The 27,464-nt window shown below is 38.0% G+C and overlaps 2 protein-coding genes and 1 pseudogene across 14 annotated transcripts in view; 1 reads left to right on the top strand and 2 right to left on the bottom strand.

Annotated features, from left to right (window-relative positions):
• Window positions 1–27,464, top strand: part of C8H4orf17 (chromosome 8 C4orf17 homolog) — a 350,193-nt gene that overhangs the window by 15,288 nt on the left and 307,441 nt on the right. Inside the window, exon 3 of one of the 13 annotated variants that reach the window (XR_014813336.1) lies at window positions 24,274–24,386. The exons of the other annotated variants lie outside the window; for them this stretch is intronic. The gene's annotated coding sequence lies outside the window, so the exon portion shown is untranslated. Of the gene's footprint in view, window positions 1–24,273; window positions 24,387–27,464 lie in introns of those variants that run through there. 13 annotated transcript variants of the gene reach the window in all.
• ADH4 (alcohol dehydrogenase 4 (class II), pi polypeptide) lies at window positions 10–25,751 on the bottom strand. The gene is made up of 9 exons (NM_001434921.1): window positions 25,658–25,751; window positions 22,960–23,061; window positions 21,347–21,488; window positions 19,912–19,999; window positions 18,062–18,293; window positions 12,957–13,217; window positions 8,904–9,039; window positions 8,303–8,441; window positions 10–1,762 (listed from the first exon to the last, which is right to left on the bottom strand). Exons 1-9 carry the CDS (start codon window positions 25,673–25,675, stop codon window positions 1,738–1,740), a joined length of 1,143 nt encoding a protein of 380 aa, NP_001421850.1. The 5' UTR covers window positions 25,676–25,751; the 3' UTR covers window positions 10–1,737.
• On the bottom strand, window positions 3,286–8,287 carry LOC102161278 (DNA (cytosine-5)-methyltransferase 1-like; annotated as a pseudogene).

Genomic DNA, 27,464 nt, shown 5'->3' with positions numbered 1-27,464 from the left:
CTTAATATTAATTAAGTTAATAATTTATTATTGACTTAGTCATTAATTATTAATTTTAATAATAAAACAATGCTCATAATGACTATTTGGAGTTATTAGGATTAGCTTTGTGACTCTGTTTAGGAAAAAAGAAGAATATAGAAAATGATTTGGAAAAACTTCATTCAGAAGGGCTAATATAAACTATTTGGATACTTGTGAGAGTAAACTTTGTTGTCGGGCCATTTGTATCTATTGAGCATCTCTGATAGAAGGATAGATTCAAAGATTGTTCTGCCTTCAAAGAGTTTACAAACATATATGAAAAACTCAGAATGGAAGAAGCATGTCTTAAGGTTTTTGATAAAGACACTAAGAGTCAAAGGAGATCAGGGAAGGAAAACAGCTTGAGATCTGAAAAGGAGATAGGTCCCCAGCTGGCCCTGGGAAGGCCTGAGGAAGCCAAGCAGAGCAGGGGAGGGCACGAGGAGAAAGAATACAACTGATATAGGGAATGACACGAGAAAGGGCAGTCTTTTGCTGAGTGCATCCTAGTCCCCACAATGCCAGCAAAGGAAGCCTTTACAGACTAACTGGCTTCCATTTCTAATTTAAGAGAATCTTAAATAAGTTGGAATATAAGTTTCTACTTTGAGATATTACCATTCCCCTCAACCACAGCTTCAGAGAAGTTTATCTTCTCTCAGAATTCAACATGTAAATATTTAAATGGTGAGTTTCAGAACTTACGCTAAACCAAGAGCTACTTGTTATTCAGATCTAATTTCATTTATCTTAAACTGTCCATTGTAGCATCTATGAGTATAATAGTTTGAAAACTCTCATTTTTGCTTTTCATATAAATCTATTGTCAGTTCTCTCTTGTAGCTATACATGTTTTTACTTGCTACGTTTATTATAAGTACATTGTTCTTTGTCACTTCTAGGTGACTTTAAAAAATAGTGCAAGTCACAAATGTTTAGGTCTGTTAAGCTCTATACATTATTGTACATTGTGATAATTATCAAAAATGAAAAGGGCAATTAGTTCATAAAGATGGAAATTTGAGAGTACAGATGTACTTTCTTTTAAAATCTTTATATATATATTCATTCATATGTTTCTGCCATCCCACTACTTGTGATTATAATTCACAGTGGTAAGGTGGAGCTAAGCAGAATTAACAGATGTTAAAAAGGAAATTATTCAGCAACTTATTAAAGAGGAGTAGCTTGTAACTTATTGTAGCTTATGCTACATAGATAATATATATTTTAAAGGTATATGTATCTTATTCCATTCTACATAATAGTGGTTTCTTTCTGGTAAAAAGCTTTTTATTATGGAAAATTTTGAACATATACAGTAGTGGAGAGAGCAATGTAATGAAGCCCCATATATTTATCACCCAGCTTAAACAATTATAAACCAGTCTAGCCAATTGTAAACAATTATAGCCAATCTAGTTTTATTCATGACCCCTTCCGTCCCCACCCCCAACTCTTTAGAACTACTTTTAAACAATTCCCAACATCATATGATTCTGTTCATAAGCATGTCAATTATCATAGTTATTTAACATAGGAAATATTAACATTTACAGCTACAAATGCCATAATCTTTATAGCTATTTGGTATGAGATATTAACTGTAAATATCTGTTTAAAGTCATGGCTCATTGTTCATCATGTCAGTTATGAATTAACAAGACAGGTTTGGATTCAGTCAGCTAGTACTCCAAATTTTTCCTGGAGTCGTCAAAAGAGCAGAACTGTCCGAATGCTGTTAATAATAATAAAACAATAATCAGTATAATTTTCATGATAAATTTAACCAAAACCCACAAATAATTTTTGCTTTTTGCTTTAAGATTTGGTTTAATATTTCTTTATAGACATCTGTTTTGCTAAGTCTTAGTTATTTTATCTTGCCATCCACTTCCATTCATGACATCAGTAATACTCTATACATGATGTAAGTAAGCTGTGAGAGTACTGGGGACCCTCGCTTGATTCTGGACAAGGTCCTTGTTGCCCGGTGGTGCATGCCAGGCTTATAGCAAGATATTCTTCTTGGAATAGTCACTGCTCTTGGCTTTCCTATAGCTTAGGGAAATCTGAGTGTCAAAGAGGGGGTAGTTGGCGTGTTGGAATGATGCTTTCAGAAAACTCAAAATTTCCTACCCCTGGATCAGACCTTCAACATGTAGAAGCAAAGAGGAGAATAAGCCTCAAATATAAAGAATTCCTTATCTCAGACCTTACCGCTAGGGCTGCAAAATCCCTGGCATTAGCAGGTTGCAATGCATAAATGTTTTCTTCACTTAGGACCTGGAGCTACACCTGCCTAAGGAGGGAGAGTCTCTGTGTCCTTTCCTCACCATGAGTCAGGGTCACTGTCCCTGATCAAGCCAACTGGGTTGTGTTCCTTCCACTTCCTTGCTTCTATGCAGTTGGTATGGCAGGAGGGCCTGTCCTCAGTTGTGCTTCCTATAGCCATATGGCCAGCATCCCTGGGAAGGCCCATCTTCTGCATTTTCTGTTGCTGCCTTTCTGGATGTGTGGGCAGTCAGGTGGTCTTCCCAGTGAATCTCATTCAGGTGTCTGCCTCTCAGCTTCCATTCTACCACTGAGTATCTGGGAGACTTGCCCATCTATTAGTAGAGTAATACGACATTTTCTACATTTTCTGTTTCGCTGCCACTTAGCCATCCTTGTGGGTATATTCCATGACTGAGCACTCTAGGGATGAAGGGTAATGGTAGAGGAGCTATGAGCATCAGGTTCAAGGGCTCCAAACCCCAATCCAACTCCTAACTTGAGGAATATTCCTTATGGGGATATTGAGATTGTGCAAGATATCACGGGGCAACTTTATATCTATCTGTATGAATTAGTTTCAGGTTAGCTCCCAACTGCTGTTAGAATCCCAGAAAAAGTCCTTGGGAAAAGTGTGGACTAGAAAAAAGAAGGGGGCCTGGGAAGAAGATGAGGACAAGGGGTGGGCAGGGACTCTTGGGAAGGAGTAGAACTGGGACAGTCATAAACAGAATTCCAGGTTCTCTGGGGGTGCCTTAGGCAGAACCCAAATGTTCCACACCTGCTTTAGTCACACTGTGGACTTCTGCTTATGGCTTTCTTTTGGAGGAAGAGCTCTACTACTTTAAAATAGAGGGCCTAAAGCTAGGGCTCTGATCTATAGTTAGACATTGTCAGTAGCCACAGATGATCAGAAACACTTGCAAAAGCTGCTACCTCTACCTAACTTTAAAACCACCACCGTGGGTGCTATGTTACAACTCCATTTCAGGCACAGCTTTCTGGAAGAGTCTGCTGCCTTCTGGAAGGGCAGAGGCCTTTGCCAGTCTGTAGAACTTGTTCTCTGCTCTTGATGTCTATCTCATTGGGCCTGCCACTACTCTTCCTGATACAGAAGATCTCTTATGTGGTCAATTCGGTATGGCTCAGGGACGTCCAGTTTGCTGGCTTTGATGTGGGTTGGAGTATTTCTGGCAGGATTCCTGATTCAGATCCTCATCCACAGACTCCTCCCATGGGCATCTTATGGGACTGGACAGCTTGCTTTCCAACAGAAAGGCCTCAGGGAAGGAAGTACATTCTGTTGCCCACTTGACACTGATTGCCATTCTTGGTGGCTGAGCTATAGAGTATCCTACCATCCAGGTCTTCGAGCTGCTCTGTGATACTGGGAATTTCTTTTTGCCTCATTTCAGCCAGACAAGCACAGCTTGTGAAGAATTTATACTTCTCCATTGGTTGAGTTTTTGGAGGTGACTCAGATCTTGCATAGTCTTGATCATACCGCAGCTGGTAGAAATAGAACTTCCCATTATTCTCTGACGTCAGGGCCTCAGAATCCACACTTCCCTCCAAGGCCCAGTTTCCTTCCTTCCTTCCTTCCCTCTTTTCTTCTTTGTCTTTTTAGGGCTGCACCTGCCTCATGTGGTTCCCAGGCTAGGGGTCCAATAGGAGCTGTAGCCACCGGCCAACGCCACAGCCACAGCAACGCAGGATCTGAGCTGCATCTGCGACCTACACCACAACTCATGGCAATGCTGGATCCTTGACCCACTCAGTGAGATCAGGGATCGAACCCTCGTCCCCATGGATGCTAGTTGGGCCCATTACCACTGAATCACAACGGGAACTCCCAAGGCCCAGTTTTCTGATGAAACTTCATAGACCTTCAGTTTGCCATCAGTGTGTAAAAAGCTGCATGTCCTCACATTCATCTCCAAGGAACAGCTCCAGGGGCTCTGATGTGGCCCGCAGGGCCCTATTTGTACCAGCACAGAACCAGCAGGTATGCAAGCTCTGCCTTTTGCTGATGACCTCCCACAACACCGCCAGAGGTTTTGAGGAATCATATGGAATATCAAGCCACAGTTCACCACTTCCAGGGTTTCTGAGGCAATGCATACCTTCTTAAAGTAACTCTTCTTCCCAGCAGTCTTCATGGCTTCTCCAACCTAATAGATTCTTGTTCTGTTTCTTTTCCTTCTCCTGATGCATTTTTTGGGGGTGATGGCATCTCTGGGATATTGTCAGTGACTTGGTTGTCATCTTCATAACTAGACTGGGACAAGCTCTCTTGGCAAGCCTATTTGCTCCCTTCCCTACCACTACATGTAACCATATCCTTAGATGCTTCACACTTTCTACATTTGGCTGTTTACAAACCTGAAAGATGCCACACAGTTGGCATTTTATTTTATTTTATTTTTGGCCTTGCCCATGGTATGTAGAAGTTCCCAGGCCAGGGACTGAACCCATGCCACAGCAATGACAATGCCAGATCCTTAACCTGCGGAGCCACAGGGAATTCCAACAGTTGGCATTTTAAAGGCATTCTCCTTGTCTTTGTCATCATTTTCTATTTGGTTTGTGAAGAAAGTGTCAAAGATCTGGTAGGCCAGCTGGGTAGAGGGGGCATTAGAGAGGCCTTGTCCTTTCTCTGAATGCCCAGTGCTCTGATGTCTTTCAGCTTGTCTTTTTCCCAGGATGACTCCGGCCAGCTTGATCAGGTCTCTGTCATGGAGTGGGTCAGGAAGAGGGAATGCTTGTCACTATCCCCAGCCTTAACATACTCTCTACTTGTTCCACCAGAAACTGGGCATGCCAAAGGAGAGAATCCTCAGTGAATCGATTCGGGATGAGCACAGAGGAGGAACAGGGCCTCAGTTTTATTGATCAGGTCTTCATAGATTGAGTTATGTTCTTCTGCAGGAACCCAACTACTGCCTTTCTGTGTAGACCTCCTGTACCGTGCTGAACATCACTGCATACTCTGCATTGGGACCTATCAGAATATATTTGGCAAATGAGGTGCTGAAACCAAGAAAGACTTTTTACCTCTGTCAAAGCCAGTGATTCACCATTCACTTATGGGGCCAAGAATTTTGCCATTAACACTACTTTTAAGAGATGAGTTGTCATCATATATTGCTTTTGCTGGACCAGAAGAGTTTGACATTCTTCTTAATGAGGCTGGTGTTGATCAGGTGACCACATTTACAGTACATACGGAAGCATGTCAGTTTGGTTGGGGGAAGAGCCTCTCAAAGCCAGGTTCATTAGCATCGAAGATAGACATTCTTTTATTTGTCAACAGCTTTATCTCATCCATTGCATCAGGGGGATGCTGTTCATATTCTAGTTTGGGGTCATTCAGATATTGTCTGCATTGAATGCACCTTAGAGCATGGGTCTTAGAGACATAACTGTTTTGTTTTGAGCTACTTTTGTCTCAGTTGGGTCTTTAGATGTAGTTTTGCATCTCTTCTTTTTCCCTGCTGGCACTTTGATCTTGGACTTCCAGTTTCCAGAACTTTTCATGCTTAGCTTTCCAGTCAGAAACTTGTGGTTTTACTTTTTCAGATTCTTTTTCTTCAGATGCCTCTGTGGTAGCTAGAATCTAGTCTTCTGTGCCTCTTTTCATCGTTCTCATATTCTTTATCCATTTCAGCCTGAACTCCTGGTCTTGCATCTCTGTCTGACTCCTTAGATTTCTGTTTAGGTGGTTCTTTGGTTTGACTTCTGAGTTTCTCTTTTTTTTTTTTTTTTGTCTTTTTTTTGCTATTTCTTGGGCCGTTTCCGTGGCATATGGAGATTCCCAGGCTAGGGGTCTAATCGGAGCTGTAGCCACCAGCCTACGCCAGAGCCACAGCAACGCGGGATCCGAGCCGCATCTGCAACCTACGCCATAGCTCACGGCAACGCCGGATGGTTAACCCACTGAGCAAGGGCAGGGACCGAACCCGCAACCTCATGGTTCCTAGTCGGATTCATTAACCACTGCACCACGACGGGAATTCCTGAGTTTCTCCTTTTTCTCCCCGCTCCCTGTGTTCTGTTCTTTAAATTAGACTTTTATTTTTTTTTTTTAATTTTTAAAAATTTTAAACTTTTAAATTATTTTTTTTTCTGTTTACAACCTTACTTTTAGCATAAGGAAGTCAAATCAGACCCCAGGCTAGGGGTCAAATCAGAGCTGCAGCTTCTAGCCTACACCACAGCCACAGCAACTCAGGATCCAAGCCGCATCTGTGACCTGTGCCACATTTTGCGGCAACACTGGATCCTTAACCACTGAACAAGGCCATGGATCACACCCGCATCCTCACGGATACTAGTCAGGTTCTTAATCCACTGAGCCACAGCAGAAACTCCCTGAGTCTCTTCTTTTTCATCTCTTTGTTTTTTTTCCAAGTGTATTTATGGTTTTACTCTTTCTCGTTATTCTGCAGGGAGTGGTCTACAACTGGTTCTCTTTATGCAACTTTATGTCTCTTTTCCTCCTGTTTTTTCCTTCATTATCAACAAACTTGTCCAGTTTTGGCCTTTCCAGTTTTTCCTCAGGTTTCCTTGTGAAAAGAGATATGATGGTGTCTGCCTGGTGGTTTGCCTTATAATCTTGGGCCTTACGTGAGACTTCAGACTTTGTTTCTCCACCAGACTTGCTTCTTCTGGGTATGCAAAGTTTGGAACAGGTTTGGGGGATTTGTTTTCCTCTGACATTCCCACTCTATGGTCCTTACCACTTGTTTTCTAGGCATCCATTCTCTACCCAACTGAAATCACAAGGTTGTTCTCCAAGGACAAATCTTTATTTTAAAGGGATTAGACTTTAGCCAAGAAGCCCTCAACTGATAATTCTTCTCTATGTAATTCACATCAAGTCACATAACTGATTATTTCTGTTTGCAGAAGTTCATGCAGGAATTTCTCCTTCACACATTCTTTTCTCTTAAGCTATCTCTTTCCAAATCTTTGAGCCTCTTGGCTTGAAGTGAAAATACAGAGTCTGCTCCTGACTGCAAAGAAAATTTCCCTTACCACATAGGGCAGGGATCATTTCTTTTCTTTTTATTGAATTTCTTTTTCGTATATTCTGGCTAACTCATTTGCAAATTATGAAGTTCATACCAGTAGAGATATTTTCTCAGGTTTCTTCCTCAGAAAGTATCCTGGGTGCTCACACCAGGGACTCCTTTTGTAACATTTATTCTCTGCTTCAAACTCCTGTCATTTAACTATATGCTTTCTCCCTGTCTCTTTTGTGATGTCTTTTATTTTTGTTGCCTTTTTTCATCTCCTCTATGCAACACTGTTCTTGGTGTTTTGTCCTTTGTTTCTGTTGACCAACACTGTCGTTGATTATTTTAACCAAATCATTGATTCTGGTCTTATCCACTCCCAGATTACTTGGGATCCCCTTTGGGACATTTCTATGAATCAGTTCTCAGGGTATATGCCAAGGAAGCATAATACAGCTAAAATTGTGGGTCACAATTACTTATAGGACACTCATGACAAAGCAGGAGAGAGAGAGTTGGGACATCCTTTGAGTATCTGACACCTGCCACTCACTGCTCACATCCTCATGATTTTCACCTGATTCTGATAATGAAGGGCCTGGAGTGAGTATTCTGTGTCAAATGACCCCACAATGATTTCGGACCCAGGAATATATTGTACCAGAGGAACCTGACATATTATAGAAGTCTCTCTTTCTAGGGACAACCCCAAATGAGTTAACAACTATTATTTTGAAAGGGAAAATACGTGTCAATTTATACCACAACTCTACCTTGGAACAGTAATAGCCATGTACATTATGGAAATAGAGTAGGAAGCTTTTCTTTTCTCCAAATGGCCACTGTTTAATCTTTTAAGGACATTGAGTACTTCTGATGATGTGTAAAGTATCAGAAAAGGCAAACTGGTTAGTTTTTAACATCAAATGAAAATAGGATCATCATAAAGATTTTTCAGGCTACTTACCCATCTGTTTGATAATTACCTTTTTCCTTGATACATTAGGTCAAATGCCTCATTGATTTTGTCAAAAGGGAGGGTATGAGACACCAGTGCATCCAGATTGAATTTCTTATTCTTATAGTCAGCAGCCAGCTTTGGGACAGAATCAGTACCTTTCCAACCTGTAAGTGGCCAGAATACCAAATAAAGACATCGTGCTTCACATGAAGAGGTAGTTTAATCAGTGTTTGTCAAATAAATGAAATTATTAGGTCGGACTTGGATTGCTTCAAATAGATTATCCCCCCACCATCTTTAATTTTTTTGTACTTTTATCTATTAATTTTTTTCCTCATAAGAAAAATTTAAGATTATTTTCTGTTTCTAGATGAGGAATTATCTCAATTTGATAAAGGTTTGCCTTTTGTTCCTTTATATTGGTCCATTTTAATGCAATTTACCCTTCTATACAAACTCCGTTTACTTTCAAGTAACTAAGAGAAAAAATGGCTTTAATGTAGTCTTCAGATATGTTCTAGGCACTCAATATTTAAACAGCAAATTATTTTCCTTTCCTTTCAATAATCTTCATTATTAGAATTTGAGTGCTACGATGAAGAAAATTAAAAGAAAAAAAAACTGACCACCAAAGCTTGTTCCATTTAGAGTACGGCCCATTATTAGCTCTACTGAAGAAACACGCAATCCACTGTCACCAACGTTGACTCCAATGATAGTACATAATCCCCAGCCTGCTGTTACACTGTCCAGGGCTGCTCTCTGGAAGGTCAAACAAAAAAGCTTAGCTGAGTAAGTACAGGAGTAGAACATGAACTCTCCGGTGTGGGTATGTACAATGCTTTAGTGAAAACGTATACAACTCTGCATACAGATAACGGGATTCTAGCTAATGAGGTCATAATATTGTGGATTGAGATTTGAGGTGTCAGTGTTTTGTTTCAGATAGAATATCCAATAAAATTTTGAATGTCATTTAAAAAGGTATTAAAAAGAAACAAAACATATTTTTGCCCTGTTTAACACCACAGTTATGCTGAATCTAGAATGTATATTGTACATCAAGAAAAATACACATATGTGACGTTAAGGAAAGATCTATAGACGATATTATAAATTTGCATCCACAAGTTTTTGACCATCTACAATGGTATATAAGAAAATGTTTGCATTTCCAGGGGCACAGGATCAAAATTTTTTAAGTCATGATGACAGAGTGAGTAAGTATTCACTAGAGCCTAAAAATGAGGCATTAAAAAAAACGGTAAACTTAGTAGATCTCCATGTAGGATAAATTAAAATAAATGCTATTTAAAATTGAGGGCAAAAAGTTTAAACAGAAAGTGACACTGGCTGCTACTCATCAAACATTTCATTTGCTTCCATACATTTTTTAGCTCTCTTGAGTTAGGTAGAGTCCCATGACTAGTTCTGGACTATGGGCAGAAGTGATGCTAAAATGGAAAAGCCAGTGAGCAGCCTGCCAGCTGTACCTTCTGCTGTAGCAACTAAGAGGACCTCATGTTGAGACTGTGAAACCACAAATTTGAACTTCCTTGAGTGCTGAGTCACAACATGGAAGACAGGGGCCCAGGGGAGTTGCATGAGAGAAAGGGAAAATACTGTTATCTTAACCTACTGCAAGTTTGGGGTTAATACAAAAATGACAAGGATCAGAGTTCCCATTGTGCCTCAGTGGATTAAGAACCTGACTGGTACCATAAGGATGTAGGTTCGATTTGCGGCCTCACTCATTGGGTTAAGTATCTGGCATTGCCATAAGCTGTGGCATAGGCCTGCAGCTGTAGCTCCAATTTGACCCCTAGCCTGGGAATTTCCATATGCTGCAGGTGTGGCCCTAAAAAGGAAAAAAAAATGCCAAGGTTTGAAAAGGTAAATAAGTTTAAGAAAGACATAAACTTGTAGATTCCATTCCACATAGAATCCCTATAGTATGGTTGAACATTTAAAATCTTTTGAGACTAATATTATAGAAGAAAAATGTGAACTTGAACTTTTTCCTTGGCCATAATCATTGGCCAACTTGTTTCCGACCTGTTGAGGCAATTTTTACTTATACAAAAAAATCCCCAATAGAAATATCATTTCTTTCCATCACTGATAAATCACTATGAATGAAGCAATCTGAGGAACATTAAATTCTCTCCCTCTTCTCTCTCTTTGTCTTACTATTGATGGAAAACGCAGTGACCTAGAACTTTTAGAATGTGTTCTGAAATATTTATTTGAATATGTGTTTATTTGTGGTTTTAAGAATTCCTAATATTTTCTTTTTCTTTCTTTTTCTTTAATGACCACACCCTCAGCATATGGAAGTTCCCAGACCATGGACTGAGTCTGAGCCACACCTGTGACCTACACCACAGGTGCAGCAACGCCAGATCCTTTAACCTACTGCACCAGGCCAGGGATCGAACCCGCATCTCCACAGCAACCTGAGCTGCTGCAGTCAGATTCTTAACCGACTGCGCTACAGTAGGAAATTCAAGAACTCCTAACATTTCTAAATAGCAACATTTCTACTTTCTACCCTTCTTATATGTCAGAAATATCTTTGTTTAATGCATATTGTACAGTGAGATACATGGAGAGGGGAAAAGACCACAGGCACTGCTTGTGGCCTTAAAGTAGCTGCTTATATTATTCCTAATTTTTGTTTGTTTAATGCTTTTCCTATTGCCCTTTTCTACATTTCTGAGCTTTTCTCCAAGAGGGAGTTAGCCTCCATAATTATAACTTAGTTAAATGGCTATTATATGCAAATATAGGTTCTGTTTACTAAACTCAGATAACTTTTGATGAGAATTATTTTGAATTATTTAAATATTATAAAAGTATCCATTACTGTAAATTTCTAATTGTTCTTTTAGTTTCTTTAGGCTGCTCTAGAGCATTATAAGTCACTGAAATCAAGTTCATACCTATTACTGGAATCTCCTCCACAACCTAGAAATTTACCTTTCCCTAGTTATAGAAACTTTTGGTGGGAGAGTAGGTAGCTCATCTTTTTGTGACTAAATAAACCCATATTTTTTTATTTGGATTCTCTAGTGTAATTCTCTCCCATAATTTAAAATATGTTTTGTGGTGTAATAAATAAGTTAGAACCTGATAAATTTTAGATCAGTGGTTCTCGGCTTGAGAAACTTAAAAAATAGTGGTACCCATGCATGAAAATATCCTGGGTACGAGTCAATTCATTGATACTGAAAAACAACAACTCCTCAGACACTTCTAAAGTATAGCCAGTTTTGAGGATCTCTATACTTGAGAAATAAGGTTAAATAGGTTGAACTTCAGTGTTAGTGAAACATGTGAGCTGTGGGTAATGGAGGGAGTGGTGGATGTGGTGCACTGCAGGCTGCAGTTGCCAAGGACAGTTCAGAAAGCAGGACCTGAAGTTTTGGATGCAAGAGCAGTGCAGGACAAGGAACCCTTACTGCACGAATTTCAGTTAGCTAACATTTATCAAGTGCTGTTACCTGCCAGATTCTTTTTTAATGAGTTACATTATTACAATGAAATGGTTCTGAGAGGAAGGACCCAGAAGGGCAGCGTGCTGCTCTCTGCAGCTCTTCCCCGTTTCCATGTCAGGTAAGAAACAAGGGAAAGAATTGGTGAAGCCTGCTCCAGGGAGATGGAAATAAAGAATTCATTTTTTACCCTCCCTAGAGGAGTTTTAGGAGCCAGGCTGAATGAAGGTCAAATAAAGGCGAAGAGTGTTATAACTACTTCACACCTCCCACTAATGAAATAAGAAGGCTCCATAGGCAGAAGATTTAGTTGGTGAATTCTTTGGTTATCTTATTAAAGCAAAACAAAACAAAACTCAACTTAGTGTCTTTGAGCAGATATGCATTAGGGGAATATTCACTGGTGAATTAGGCTGCACACTCTGTAGTCTAGCTTCTCCCTATGCTGTCTGTGCCGTTGGGTCTTTACCCCACTTTCTTGAGTAGAACAGACGGGGCTGGCTATGTGAGCATGCAACCAGTGCAGTTGCTCAGGACCCCACACTCAGAAGGGCCCTGCAAATTGTATAGCCTGTCCTGAAAGGAGAAGAAATCTGAATGATATAGAATTATAGTGTTTAGGAAAAAAAAGACTTAGTTTTAAATTTTGCATTGTGTTGATTTTTTTCTAAGTGAAAATTTTGCATATATAATTTGGACTGATTTTGCAGCCCATTTATTGAGATCCAGTGGCCAGACTGGCTTGTTTGTAGGTTGCTAACCTCTCCTTGCTCTACTTCAAGATGAAAGGGGATATGTCTGGCTGTAAGGAGTAGAGGTGACACCAGTCACCCTCTCTAGTTCCTCCTCTAAATCTGCCTTTTCTGTGTTTTTCCTCACTTCTCATAGTCACAGTTCTTTAAAGTTTTCATTCCTAAGTTTTCTCTTAATTTTTTTTTGCTGAATTTCATGTGAGTAAACAAATAATAACATTAATATAAGTAGTAATTAGTAATATATAAATAAATCAAAAATTAAATGTTATGTTACATATAATATCTAACATTAATAACTATTGCTTATATAACCATACTTATACACACAAATATTAATATTAAATAATGTATTAATACACCACATATTATCAATGTTAATTAATATTAATAAGCAACATTTACTATATCCTATTGTAAAACATATACATACCATGATGTCAGCTCCCCCCACACACTCAAAGGCAAAATCCACACCTCCATTGGTCATTTCAATGATGACCTCCTGAATGGGTTTATCTAGCTCTCTAGGATTGAGGCAGTCAGTGGCTCCAAGGGCTTTGGCCTTTGTAAACTTCTCATTCTTGATATCAATAACTATGATTCTGGAAGCTCCTGCTGCTTTACAACCGATTACAGCAGAAAGACCGATGCCGCCTAGGCCAAAGATGGCACAAGTAGAACCAGGTGTGACCTGCAGGCCAGGAAATTATAAATTAACTTTTCAAACAGCTTGTCCCACTTTTTAAAAAAAATGACAGAGTGATTTGGGGAAAGGAACATAAAAAGACTGTCATAAAACTAAATGGTATAGCTAAATGGGGGGAATCTGCCACTTTGAAAAGTTTTGAATTACTGGCTAACTTTGGAGAAATATTTAAAGGACATTAAAATTATTAGCTCATGAGAAACAAGTGAAAATAAATGTCTCCTTTCCCCTTTAATGTTATGAGAACAAAAACCAAAGCCCACATATTTTAAAGGGTTTATTGGTTTCTTTTTAAAATAGATCACAAGTGGAGTTCCCATCATGGCTTAGCAGAAACAAATGTAACTAGAATCCATGAAGACGCAGGTTCAATCCCTGGCCTTGCTCAGTGGGTTAAGGATCCAGTGTTGCCATGAGCTGTGGTGTAGTTTTCAGATATGGCTCGGATCCCGCATTGCTGTGGCTGTAGTGTAGGCCAGCAGCTGTAGCTCTGATTTGACCCCTAGCCTGGGAACCTCCATATGCCAAGGGTGCGGTCCTAAAAAGAAAAAAAAAAAAAAATAGATCACAAGTAATTTGACATCTATAGTTCTAATAGGCCTTATTTGGTTATATTAATGTTGTAATTGATTTTGAATGACCCCTAATATTTCTTTAAATGTAAATTAACTTAGTCATCCCAAATCATCACTTCATTCAAATGTAACGAAGTCTATATTTTTTTCTTTTCTTTTCTTTTCTTTCTTTTTTTTTTTTTTTGTCTTCATGGATACTAGTCAGGTTTGTCATTGCTCAGCAATGACAGGAACTCTGAAGTCCATATTTCTTTGCATGACATTGAAGGATTTTTATTTTCTGGTCCCATTGCCTACCAACTTTATCTCCATGAATCTCAGCATTACAGCCACAACAAACTGTAGTAGTTTCCTTTCCTCATCCTTTACTTCATGCTGTTCCCTCAGCCTGATATGTTTTTCACCTTATTTCCTTCAATTAAAATATAACCTATACTTCTAGGTCTAACTGAAATCACACTTTTCAATGAAACAGTTCTTGATTCCTCAATTGGAAGTTAGTGCCCACGATTTTTGATTTTTCTATATCATAAATTTGGATTTTTTTTTTTTTTGTCTTTTTAGAGCCGCACCTGTGGCATATGGAGGTTCCTAGGCTAGGGATCTAATTGGAGCTACAGCTGCTGGCCTACGCCAGAGCCACATTAACACCAGATCTGAGCCGCATCTGTCACCTACACCACAGCTCACAGCAACGCCGGATCCTTAACCCACTGAGCAAGACCAGGGATCGAACACACAACCTCATGGTTCCCAGTCGAATTCGTTTCTGCTGCGCCATGATGGGAACTCCTGGAATGAATCTTGATTGATTTTGTGTGTGCACATGTGTTTGAAAGACTAAAATCTTTGAAGGCATGTAATCTTTCATATTGCTATCGAGTCTTCTGTATGTTTGGTCTGTAATAAATGTTTGTACATTAAATTAAATAGAAACACAGAAGATGATAAAGAAAGCTGCGGTAGCTAGAATATGTTATTTTGTAGAGTAGTATTGTGGCAAGAATGTACAGAGATGCTCAATTAATAATTTCTAATGGTGATGAGAAACTGTTAGAATTAAAGCATAAACAGAAGGGAGCAAGAAAATGTGCCCAAGGGAAGTACTGATATATACTAAATTGGAAACAAAATTATTAAGGAACAGAGAGAATGCGTATATTTTACTTTAATGTGTGATATTAGGCATACCTACACTGGCTTTTGCTACTCAGGGAAAATAAAACATATATTTTGCAAGTGTTCAGAATATTGTTCTATATATACTATGTACTATTTACTATGATACTGTGGCATATGTTTAGTATATTTTCACATATATCTCTCCAGAGATTGTATTAAAAAGTTTGCCAGGCTCATCAAAAATAGACATGCATTTTTCTCATTGAAGCAATACTATACACTGTAGTTGTACATAACTCACACCAGTGTGTAAATTGAATAGGCTGCACCAATTGTGTTATACAATTGGACCCCCGTGTGTAATAGTACCTTCAATTGCAGTTTTGGGGGGCGGTGGTCATTAAAAATACTCCTCAGTTAAAAATAGGGCTATAAGTAGTGGATGATTATCTATCTGCAGACAAAACTGTTACAGGACATTTTCATGCGTCTAAACTTTTCTGTGAAATGTAATTAATTTGGCAGTAATATAAGCAGATTAAAAAGAACTAGGAGTTCTGTCGATGCTGGGGATAGAGTGGTCTTCAATAATTAATCAAAGTTGTTGCATCACTTTTCTTCCCAGAAATAAACATTATTAAAGCTCTTGCCTTTTGACTAGAATTACTGACACTTCTTTGAATCTATTCCTGTTTCTCTTTGAGCATCTTATGAGGTGGTGTGGCTATTCCTCAATAGCAGGAAGAACAGGTCTTAGGAACTTAGGTAAGCTTTGATCAGATTTAAAGAAACTTGTGGCAGAATCTCTAGTGTTAATATCCTTGAGAAAAGACTAGACTAGTAGAAGGTGATAGTCAGCATGGAGTCTAGAAAAGGGCAGGAGGTGGTGGTGCTTGTGGCAAAGAGTGATGATTCTTCCCTGTTTCTCTGTTGTTATCTAGAGGAAAATATGGCTTGACTGCCAAGGTCACATTGGTCTTAATTCCACCCAACTAACAACACCCTTCTTCCAAAAGCCTTCAGACTGTAGTTTGACTTATATAGTTTTTAATTCTTGTTGACGAATGATATGGCATATAGCATATACTTGGCCCCCAGTTCATGTTAACTTCTTTTCTTTTACTAGCACTTAGATTATAGACTATCCCTGATTTAAATACAGCCCATTGAAATTTAGAGGGAGATAGTATTCTGAGAGCCAAGAGTAGCATTCCTGTCTGATTGGGTGATATAATTCTCAATGAAAAGCCCTATCTTGATATTCTGACTACTACATTAGCCTCTTATTTTGGTTGGGCTGACTTTGTTTTCTTGACACTGAACAACTCTTAAGTAACCTGATAAGAAATAATACTTAGATTGCAAAGCTCAGGACCAAGTCTCATCAAGATGTTTTAGGGGCTGCACATGAATCTGGCTTTATCCATTAATTTGCTGAAAATTTATTAAGCTCCTACTACATGCCAGGCACAGGGCTAGGCTCTGGAGCTATCATAATGAACAAGAAAGAGTTCTTACCCTTACAGAGCAATCAGTCTAATAAGAAGGAGAAATAAATGGGAAATTTCTCCATAGTGTGATAAGAAGGAAGGCAGGGATAAATAAGATATTTTAGGGGAAACTGGAAGGGATACCAATGCATGCCTGGGGGGCTAGAGTAGGTTTCCAATAAGAAGTGACAAATAAATGAGGTCAGCCAGAAGAAGTGGGGGAACTTTCCAGGCAATGTTGGTGGGAGCCAGATGTGAAAAGTCCAGAGACCACAGTCCAGAGCCCAAAGATTGAGGGACAGGCCCAGGGGAACAGTGAGTCACAAAAGGAAGAAGTAGGGAGAATGACTGTAGCATACTGAAGGACAAGGAGGATAATAAAAAGGCAACAGAATCTCCAGATTTGTTGTTTAGAAAGACCACTCTAGAGTTCCTGTCATGGCTCAATGGTTAATGAACCTGACGAGTATCCATGAGGATGCGGGTTTGAACCCATGGCCTTGCTCAGTAGGTTAAGGATACAGTGTCGCTGTGAGCTGTGGTGTAGGTCTCAGATGGGACTCGGATCCCACGTTGCTATGGCTGTGGCATAAGGCTAGCAGCTACAGCTCCCATTCAGCCTCTAGCCTGGGAACCTCCATGTGCCACGGGTGGTGCGGCCTGAAAGAAAGAAAGAAGGAAGGAAGGAAGGAAGGAAGGAGAGAGAGAGAGAGAGAGAGAGAGAGAGAGAGAGAGAGAGGGAGGGAGGGAGGGAGGGGGAGGGAGGGAGAGAGGGGGAGAGAGAGAGAGAGAGAGAGAGAGAGAGAGAGAGAGAGAAAGAAAGAAAGAAAGAAAGAAAGAAAGAAAGAAAGAAAGAAAGAAAGAAAGAAAAAGAAAGAAAGAAAGAAAGAAAGAAAGAAAGAAAGAAAGAAAGGGAAAGGAAGGAAGGAAAGGAAGGAAGGAAAGGAAGGAAAGAAAAACAGACCCCTCTGGTTGCATTTTGCAGTTTGGACTCAAGGGATAAAGATTGATGTCAAGGAGTTTGAAAAAAGGAGGTTGTTTGAAGAATCCAAGCAATATTGACAACTCTCTCATCTCAGTTAAAGAGCTTTGTAAATGCTTCTAAATTCTAACATGGGATTCCAGGGACACATCTTGCCACCATCAGGGCTGCAATCTGAGACCCTCCATTGAAGCCACAAAAGAGCAGGATAAGAAGCAGAGATGTCTTATTACAGTCTGAGGGAGAGGAATCTGCAGCATCAGGGAGAAAGGAGGGTGGCTATATGGAGATCGATGGGGGTTCCTTTGTCTCTTGACTGAGTCTGCCCAGGGTGAGCATTAATGTTAAGGGACATATTTAAATGGGCTGTATTTAAATCAGGGATAGTCTATAATCTAACGTGCTGGTAAAGGAAAAGAAGTTAGCATGAACTGGGTGCCAACTATATGCCAGATGTCTTACATATGTACTATGATTTAATTATCCCCACAACTATTTGTAGTGGATATTACTGTTAGAGGAAGTAGAGGGGTTAAATAACTTGCCTAAAATCACAGAGGCAATAAGTGGCAGAGCCAGAATTGAAGATAACTCTAGCTGCTTTATCTCACTGCCTCTTAGTAACTTCTGTTTTACACAACCTGGTGATTAACTATTTACCTTGGCAGTGTTGACTACAGCCCCATAGCCAGTTGAAAATGCACATCCAAGCAGACAAACTCTCTCTAAATTGGCATCATCATCTATTTTGACAAGATTAACATCTGACACTACAGTGTACTGACTGAAGGTACTGGTCCCCATGAAATGGTAAATTGGTTTTCCTTTGCAGGTAAACCTGCTGGTTTCATCTTCCATTAATTTTTGATCATCTATAGGATTTCTGAAATTCCTAGGGAAAAAAAAGAGATACAAAAAAAAAAAGAGAAAGTAGATTGAAAAAATGATAAAATGGCTTGAGACTCTTCACCTAAACATATAGTCAGAAGTAGTCTAAAAAATTAATGCTTTTTATTGAATATGTCTTATGTGTCGAGAACTTTTTTTAAGGGCTTTATGTGTACTTATTAAATTTTTTTATTATGGCAAACTCAACCATATATAAAACTAGAAAGAACAGCAAAATGAATCTCCATGTAATCATCGCCCAGCTTTAGCAATTATCAACTCATGGCTGATCTAGTTTCATCTGTTACCTGCTCCCCCACACCAGCACCTACCCTCCTCTTGTTGGGCTGTTTTGAAGTAAATCCCAGACATCACTATCTCATCTGTAAATGTTTCATTATGTGTCTCTAAAAACTATTCCTTTAGTTCCACACATTGCATTTGTTGATATGTCTTAAATATTTTTTAATTTATAGGTTCTCACCTCTTCCCTTGTTATTCCCCCTGCAGTTTCTTTGTTGAAGAAACATTCGTCATTTGTCCTACAGAATTTTCCTTACTCTATATTTTTCTGATTACATTCTGTGATCTGTTTTAAGATTTGTCTCCATCCTTGTTATTTCCTCTAAACTAATAATTTTGATCTAAATACTTGATTTCATTCAAGTTTTATGTTTTTGTAGGACTGTTTCTAAAGTGGTGTTATGTATTTTCATCACATAATGTAAGACACATAATAGTTTATTTTTGTGATGTTGGAAAGAATTGATGGTCAGTGTCAAAATTTATTATTTCATTAAATACTTGCAAAAGGATGTATTCATTTTTTTAATATCTGCAACAACCCTGTGAAGTAGGTATTATTGTTGTCCCCATTTTATAGATGGGGAAACCAAGACACAATAATAGATGTAAGAGTAGTAAAATTTTTGCTTCTGAAATGACTAGTTTCAGTTAGCATTAAGGACAAATAGATCTTTTTATAATCTCAGTAAAGAATAAGGCAATTAAGATTTTTGATTCTGGAGCCAGGCTGCCTAACTTCAAAATCTAGCTCTAAGACTTATGTATTTATGTAGCCCTTGAATAAATTACTTTACTGTGACTCATTGCAGTCCTGTCATCCCACGTAGAAGGAGTCATTATCTGAATTTGACATTTATTATCCCAGAGATAAATATCTTTACTACATACACGTGAACCATAGATAATACATGGTATTGTTTTTCTATATGACTTCTTATATATAATAATAAATATATGTGTCAGCAACTTGCTTCTTTTCCTTACCATTATATGAGATTATTCTATGTTGATACATTTAGAGCAAGTTTAGCCATTCTCATTGTTATATAGTAATTCCATTGTGTTACTACATAGCAATTTGTTAATCTAGTCTCTTATTGATGGACATCTGCCCTATTTTCAATTACGTGCAACTACAACCTTGCTGTGATCACTCTATTGCACGTTTGTTTGGGTGATTTTGCAAATTTCTTGTACATCCCTAAAATTGGTGCATAGAAAGTAAGTACCTCTTCAACTCCTTTTACGTATTGCCATTGTACTATTCGAAATATATGTACTAGTTTATACTCTTACTAATAGTTTATAGAGCTTACTTGAGTTTTCCACAAAAATTTGTGCGTGGACTCAGACAGAACTTGCATTTTCCACACTGAGGCAAGTAGAGTGGAATTACTTTGTCACCTAGAAAAAAAAGGCATGTGTTGGATGATACTTAAGATGTTACATATAGTTTCTATTAGATGAATTGGTGGAAAACACCATTTTTTTATGGTATAGATTTTATGTTCATTTACAATATTTTTATCCACAAGATTTTTTCTCTGCTGGGCAGTCAAGCAACACATTTGTATTGAAACCATCAGGTGCAGAGTCTCTACTGTGATTGTAGCACTCTGTATCGTGGCTATTATTTAATACATCATGACTATTATTTATTACATTTCTAAACATCCTGCATGGAATAAAACATTCTTATATAATAGGAGAGGTGGGCAATAGTCTAGATATGGAGAATAAACTATGTATCTTCTCCTTGTTTTACCATTTAGTTCACTCTGAAGTTCTACATTTTTCTATTTTTTATTCAATTTTGATTTAATAATGACTTTTAACCTCTGAAAACCAGTCTAGTAATGATAAACATTCGCTAAACATTTAGTATGTGTTAGTCATCACTCTAAACTGTTTGCATGTATTATTTAATTCTCAGAACAACCCTTTGAGATGCGTACTGTTATTGTCCCCACTTTAGAAAACAGAAATCTGAGCTGAGTTACAGAAAAGTGACGTAACCGGCTAAGGTTGCACAGGCAGTAAGTGGCAGAGCTGGGACATGGCATTGGCCAGACTTCTTCATGGATGCCAACTTTTGGAGAGCAATTTGTTTCTATAATCTAGTTTGGAATGGAAAGATACTAATATACATCTTGATTTGAAACATCCTCATTAAAGGAAGAAAGAATGATATGGCTCATCCTGACTGACAAGTGAAGACTACATAGTTCATATCCCAGTATGAGCTATATTTGGTTACAAATGTAAATAATTTTAGCCATTGGTGTGCTTCATGTACACATTACTTTTATCTTAATAATTCCAAAAAGACACTTAAGCTACCATTGACATATGATAGTATTTCTCACTTAAACGACCTCTGAGATGTCATTCTTTAAATTCTTTATAATATTAAAATAGTTTTCTGTTTTATTTATAGGTGGTTATTATTTATCATCTGGGTCCCCATGGATGCTTCAGCTTAAGTTCACCTTGTAGCTTTGCTTCATAGGACAATTTCTCAGTGCTATATGTAAATAAAGTGGTCATATTTCCCAGGTTTTAGACCATTCTGATTATAAATAGTGTCATTTTTAGACTATGATAGATTGTGTGTCTCAGTTTTGCTTCAGAAAAGATCATCCCTGTATGTAAATAGAGATCAGTTATAGCGTCCAAAGCCAGGACTGTATCAGGAATTATCCCTGAAATACTCTGACATTTTCATTTAATTGGAATCAGAAAGTAAAATACCTGGTTTGATGTTGGTCACTCCTGGCCCAACACTTTCCACAATTCCTGCAGCTTCATGGCCGAGGATCACTGGGAAAAAAGCCCCTTCATATTGAGGATGGATGATATGGGCATCAGTATGGCACAGGGCAGTGGCGATTATCTACAAAGCAACCACAATCTTGAGTCCTGTTTCTATAATTATATCATTGCGGTTGTTAGGAAGATAAATTTAATGTGTTTTTATTTTCTTCCTTTCACTGTCACTGGAAAATAATACGATAGAATTGACAGTTACTGCCTCCAGGAGAGGAGAAATCAAAGGTAATCAGGAAAAGTTAAAGTCCATTTGGCAGAGGAAGTAGAGGGCACACAGGTTTCTAGGGCTTCAAATTTTGGTGAAACTATATGAAATAAAATTGAAGTAATAAAACTTTTATAGTTAGAAGAGAAGTATCAAATAAAGGATCGCCTAAATTAATTATGAATGTATCCCTGTATTATTCTTTAGGATTCTGTTCTTGAGGATATCCTATTTATTTTCACACATAAACTTTTTTTAAATTGGAGTGTAGAAGATTTTACAATGTTGTTTTACTTTCTGGGGTACAGCAAAGTGATTCGATTATGCATACATATATTGTTTTTCATATTCTTTTCCATTATGTTTTATTTTAGGATATTGAATATAGTGCCCCATGCTATACAGTAAGACCCTGTTACTTCTATTTTATATGAAGTAGCTTGTATTTGCTAATTTATCCCTTCCCTACTCCATTTCCCCTTTGGTAACCATAAGTTTATCATCTATTCTCATATATAATTTCTTATTGTGGTGATCTTAAGGAAAAAAGATAAGCCAAGTCAGCTGTGGGGAAAATGGAGAAATTGACCCAACTTGCCTATGTTCCCTCTCTGCTCAGTGCCATCTCTCCTCTCTGTGGTCTTACTCCTGTCCCCTCCTCTGGGCACCCAAGACCCTTTGCTGCCCAGGGCAGCACTGAAGATCATTCCTTGTTTTGAACCAAACTCTCAATTTTCCTTTTAATAACACTTTTCAATTAAGTGGCAGCTGGAAAACAAAAAGGAATCCTACCTAATTCTAATGTGAAATGAATTCCTTTGTTTCATTCTTAGGGTTAATAATGGTAACAACCCTAAGCTTGTTCAATTAATGTCTACTGTCAAGAACAACTGACTAATAATTATAATTTGCCCATGCTGGGGGTAATACCTGTTTTTAATATGAATCTAAGGGTGAGGGGGGGAGGGAGTGGGATGAATGGGGAGTTTGGAGTTGGTAGATGCAAACTCTTACATTTAGAGTGGATAAGCAATAAGGTCCTACTGTATAGCCCAGGGAACTATATCCAATCTCTTGGGATAGAACATGGTGGAAGATAGTATGAGAAAAAGAGTATATGTAAGTATGTCTGGGTCACTATGCTGTACAGCAGAAACTGGCACAACAGTCTAAATCAACTATACTTTAATTAAAAAAAAATTTAAAAATGTATTTCCTGCATGGTGGCAACTTCCAGGACTTGCAGCTATATCACATAGGCTTGACCTGACAAGAGCCAAATCTGTATTTAGTGCCTTGTCTGTTCTGCCCTGGCAAAGTTCATACTCACCTGAATTCGAACTTCATGAGCTTTGGGGGGAGCTACCTCAACCTCTTCAATGTTGAGCGGTTTGTTTGCTTCCCAGGCTATGGCTGCTTTGCATTTAATAACCTGAGAAAGAGGGAGAATGGGAGGCAGTGGGGAGGAGGGAAGGGGAAAAGGAGAAAGGGGATGGAGGAAGGAGGGGAATAGGAGGGAGGCAGAGTGAGAGAGAAAGAAAGGATATCATGGAAAAAAATAGAGCATATTGATATTGATACCATTATTTCATGACAGAGTTTTCAAGTTTGTGATTTGGTGTTACTTATATTATTTTAAAGACAAGGGGACTTAACTGAAAATAAGTTCAGTTCTACACTATAGTCATCGCACTTTAATTTTTGAAAAGAACAAATGTACTAAAGTTTAGCCTAATGTAAAGCCTTGATTTTTTTCCTCCAGAACAGAGAGGATAAATTTATAGGATTTGGACAGAGTAGATGGCCAGTTATGTATTGTTGACTGAATGATTTGTTGTCAGATCTGCATTATCTGAATCCTTATTGCTGGAGCATGGATGTGTTTTACATTTTTGCTACTCAAAGTGTGAACCTCCCTAACACCAGCAGTTATTGACATCACCTGGAAATTTGCTACAGCTATATGCTCTGTCAGAAATCCAGTAGATTAAAACCTGAATTTGAACAAGATCCCATGTGATTCATATGCACATTAAAAGTTTGAGAAGTGAGGCTTACATAATTATTAAATTTATCAGTAGAATATAAATTACATAAACATTCTCTCTTTGAAAGAATTTGAATAAAAATGTATGAAAAGAAATTAAACATTAGAGTTTATTATTCCCAGATTTAAAAAATTTAGCCTCTTAAAATTATATTTTTAATTTTAAATGTAAATAACATTGAAGGAAAGTAGAAGGAAACAAACCTATATTCCTTCATCATAATGCTACTGTTTTCACTTGTGGTATGATTTTCCCAGTCCTTGTCCACGTGAATATATATTTTTTGATGTTTGTTATGCAATTTCAAATTATATATTAACTATCATTAGTCTTATTATAAATGCAACTTATAATACTTAAAAGTTTAAAAATGCAAATAAGAAAAAACAAAACTCGTCTGTAATTTTATCACACATTTTATGATTTTGAGGTAAATCCTTTATTTTTCTGCATGGGACTATATTATATGTAATATTTTGTAATCTATTTTTCTCTGCTTACTGATATACTATGAATATTTTCCATATTCTTCTCTAACATTATTTTCTTTCTTTCTCTCTCTCTCTCTTTTTTTTTTTCTTTCTTGGCTTCTGAAGCACATGGAGTTCCTGGGCCAGGGATCAGATCCAAACCACAGTTGTAACCGAGGCCCCAGTTGCGAATAACACTAGCTGCAGCAATGCTGGATCCTTTAACCCACTATGCCAGCTTGTGTCCTCGTGCTGCAGAGATGCCACCAATCCCGATGTACCACAGTGGGAACTCCTAACATTGTTTCTAAAGAATGCAAATTTTATTTTATGATTATGGCATAGTTACTCTCTTTGGGCCATTATAAATAATATTTAATTGAATACTCTTGTAGTAAGCATTTTTGCAAATTCATAGTTTTTATCTAGAGTAAATTCCAAAGGACACTCATATCCTTTGGATCAATTTTATTTTTTCTTCCAGTTTTATTGATTTAATTGACATATAACATCGTGTAAATTTAAGGTGTATATAGCATAATGATTTGACTCTCATACATCATGAAATGATTACCACAACAAATTTAGTGAACATCCATCTTCTCATATAGATATAAAATTAAAGAAATAGAAAAAAATTTTTTCTTGTGCTAACCCTTAAAATTTACTCTCTTAACTTTCAGACAACAGTGTTAATTGTATTTATCATGTTTTGTATCTCTAATACTTATTTGTCTTTTAACTGGAAGTTTGTACCTTTTGACTATCTTCATTCAAATCCTCCTCCCCCCACCCTCTGCTTCTGGTAACCACAAACCTGATTTCTTTTTCTATGAGTTTGTTTGTTTTTGAAGTATGATTGACCTAAAAACACTATGTTAGTTCTTGGTACACAACATAGTGCTTTGATATCTCTATACATTTCAAAATGATCACCATGATAAGTCTAGTTACCATCTATCACCATTCAAAGATATTATGTAATTATTGAGTATATTCCTCATACTGTACACTTCATACTCATGGCTTGTTTATTTTATAACTGGATATTTATACCTCTTAATTTCCCTCCCGCATTTCTCTCGTCTTACCAACCCCCCACCCCACCCCATGTGCAATCACTGGTTTGTTTTCTGTATCTGTGGTTTTGTTTCTGTTTTGTTATGATTTTTAGATTCCACATATAAGTGAAATCATACAATATTTTTCTTCCTCTGTATGACTTATTTCACTTATCATAATACCCTCTAGGTCCATCCGTGTTGTTGCAAACGGCAAGATTTCATTCTTTTTTATGGCTGAGTAATATCCCATTATGTATATATATTTTACACACACACACACACACACACACACGTATACCACATCTTTATTTATTCCTATGTTGATGGGAACTTAGCTTTTGAACAACTTTGCTGCTTTCTGAGAGTCATCCCTGAGGAAGCTTCTTTTAGTAAATGTATAAGACACAAAACCAAGAACAGAACAAAGAAACAGTATATTTGCTTACTTTGCCCTTGGTGCCCATTTTTCTTTGGGAAACTCGCCTTGGAAGTTTCTCTCTGATTTAAGAAGCTCTTCTGCTTCTACCCAGGGTGATCCAGGTCCTGTAATGAATTGTTTTTGAATAAATACCATTTCTGCTCTTCTATTCTCCAATCATTTTCTCTCCTTTGTCGCTGTAATCTGTAACTCCACCCTTCTCTCTCCACATCATTTGTGCTGTCGTAGGTTAGCTGCCAACCTCCATTACTTCCAACTGTATTTGGAGATATTTGTTTACTTGTTTTTACTTCTTTTATTGCAAAATATAAGATAACAGAGAAAAGGTCATGAAACTTATTAGGTAAGTTAACAAATAATTATACAATAAAGGACATTTCCACTGCCCCAGAATCCCTCATTTGCCCATCCTTTTCCTTCATAATCCTAATAATTTCCTTGCATTTCTTTATAATTTATGCTTATCTGTACACTATAGTTTAGTTTTACTGATTAAAAACATTATAGAAATGGAATCATGGTATATGTATGCTGTCATTTTTTTTCCCCCTTTCAACTCTGTTTGTGAGATTCATCCACATTGCCTGTAACTACTTTATTTTCATTACTGTAGAGTATTCCATTGTATGAATTGATTGTAATTTTTCATCCATTTTCTGTTTTGTTTGTGATGAATCAGAATTGCATACAAATTCTTTTTATGTATCTTGGTGTACATGTGCTTGAGTTTCTTTAGGGAAAATCCAAGACTTATATGCGGCTAATGTATACAATTGGGGTTATGCCAACTGTTAAGATATTGAAATACTTTTGATCCTGTTGGTAAAAACCCATTGTCTCAAATTCCTAATTCCCTTTCAACTCTGTTGCATCCCTGGTAGTCCTGTGTGGTCACTGCTGAGTGTTACTCCCATGTCCCTCTAGATGTGTGAGCCCACCTCTCAACCCCCAATGGTTCAGGGTCTCTGGCTGTGCCCAGGACAGTGGTCCCTGGACCCTGGTTGGCAAATATCTAGTGCCTCTGTGCCTATCTGACCTTCTGGGACTGTGACCCCTGGTGCTGTTGGCCAGAGCTCCCCTGGAGTCATACTTGCTTGGCTGTATGTGGGAAGTGGAGTGTCACCTGCTGGTTGTTAAATATTTTGACTGGGAGAGAAAGTGTTCAGCCTTCAACTTTGATAGACAAGATCAGTTTTATAAAGTGGTTACACCTACCATCAACAAAGTATGAGAGTTCCCGTTGCTCCATATTCTTGCCTATACTTGGACTTTCCAGACTTTAAAATTTTTGATAATCTGGGGTGTGTAATGCTATGTAATTGTGTTTTTAATTTATATTTGATTATTAATGAGGATAAACATCAGTAATATACTGGAGCCAACTCATGCTGATTTTTGTTCTGCTTATTCTACCAATTACTGAGAGATGTCTAGAAATCATTATTATGGATTTATTAATTTCTTATAGACCTTTTTTTACTTTTGCTTTATAGTTTGAGGCTTGATTTTTTTTTTTTTTGTCTTTTTGCCATTTCCTGGGCTGCTCCCACGGCATATGGAGGTTCCCAGGCTAGGGGTCTAATCAGAGCTGTAACCACCAGCCTACGCCAGAGCCACAGCAACATGGGATCTGAGCCACGTCTGCAACCTACACCACAGCTCATGGCAATGCCGGATCCTTAACCCACTGAGCAAGGCCGGGGATCGAACCTGCAACCTCGTGGTTCCTAGTTGGATTCGTTAACCACTGCACCACAACGGGAACTCCCATGAGGCTTGATTTTACTACATACAAGTGTTCTGTCTTGTATATG

Source organism: Sus scrofa, chromosome 8, assembly GCF_054392235.1.
Source record: "Sus scrofa isolate SSC_HxYL_T2T_F1_AM1 chromosome 8, Sscrofa_HxYL_maternal_Yorkshire_Landrace_v2.0, whole genome shotgun sequence".
NCBI classification, from domain to species: Eukaryota; Metazoa; Chordata; class Mammalia; order Artiodactyla; family Suidae; genus Sus; species Sus scrofa.
Note: the sequence above shows the minus strand (reverse complement) of the source record. Positions and strands in the feature narration are given on the sequence as shown.

What these genes read in the sequence shown, in the direction of transcription:
- ADH4 (NM_001434921.1), bottom strand. An exon ending in AATTTTTGTGGAAAACTCAA is followed by an intron (nt 18,294 to 19,911) that starts GTAAGCTCTATA and finishes TTTTTTCCCTAG; the next exon opens with GAATTTCAGAAATCCTATAG. An exon ending in AAATGGAACAAGCTTTGGTG is followed by an intron (nt 8,442 to 8,903) that starts GTCAGTTTTTTT and finishes GGCCACTTACAG; the next exon opens with GTTGGAAAGGTACTGATTCT.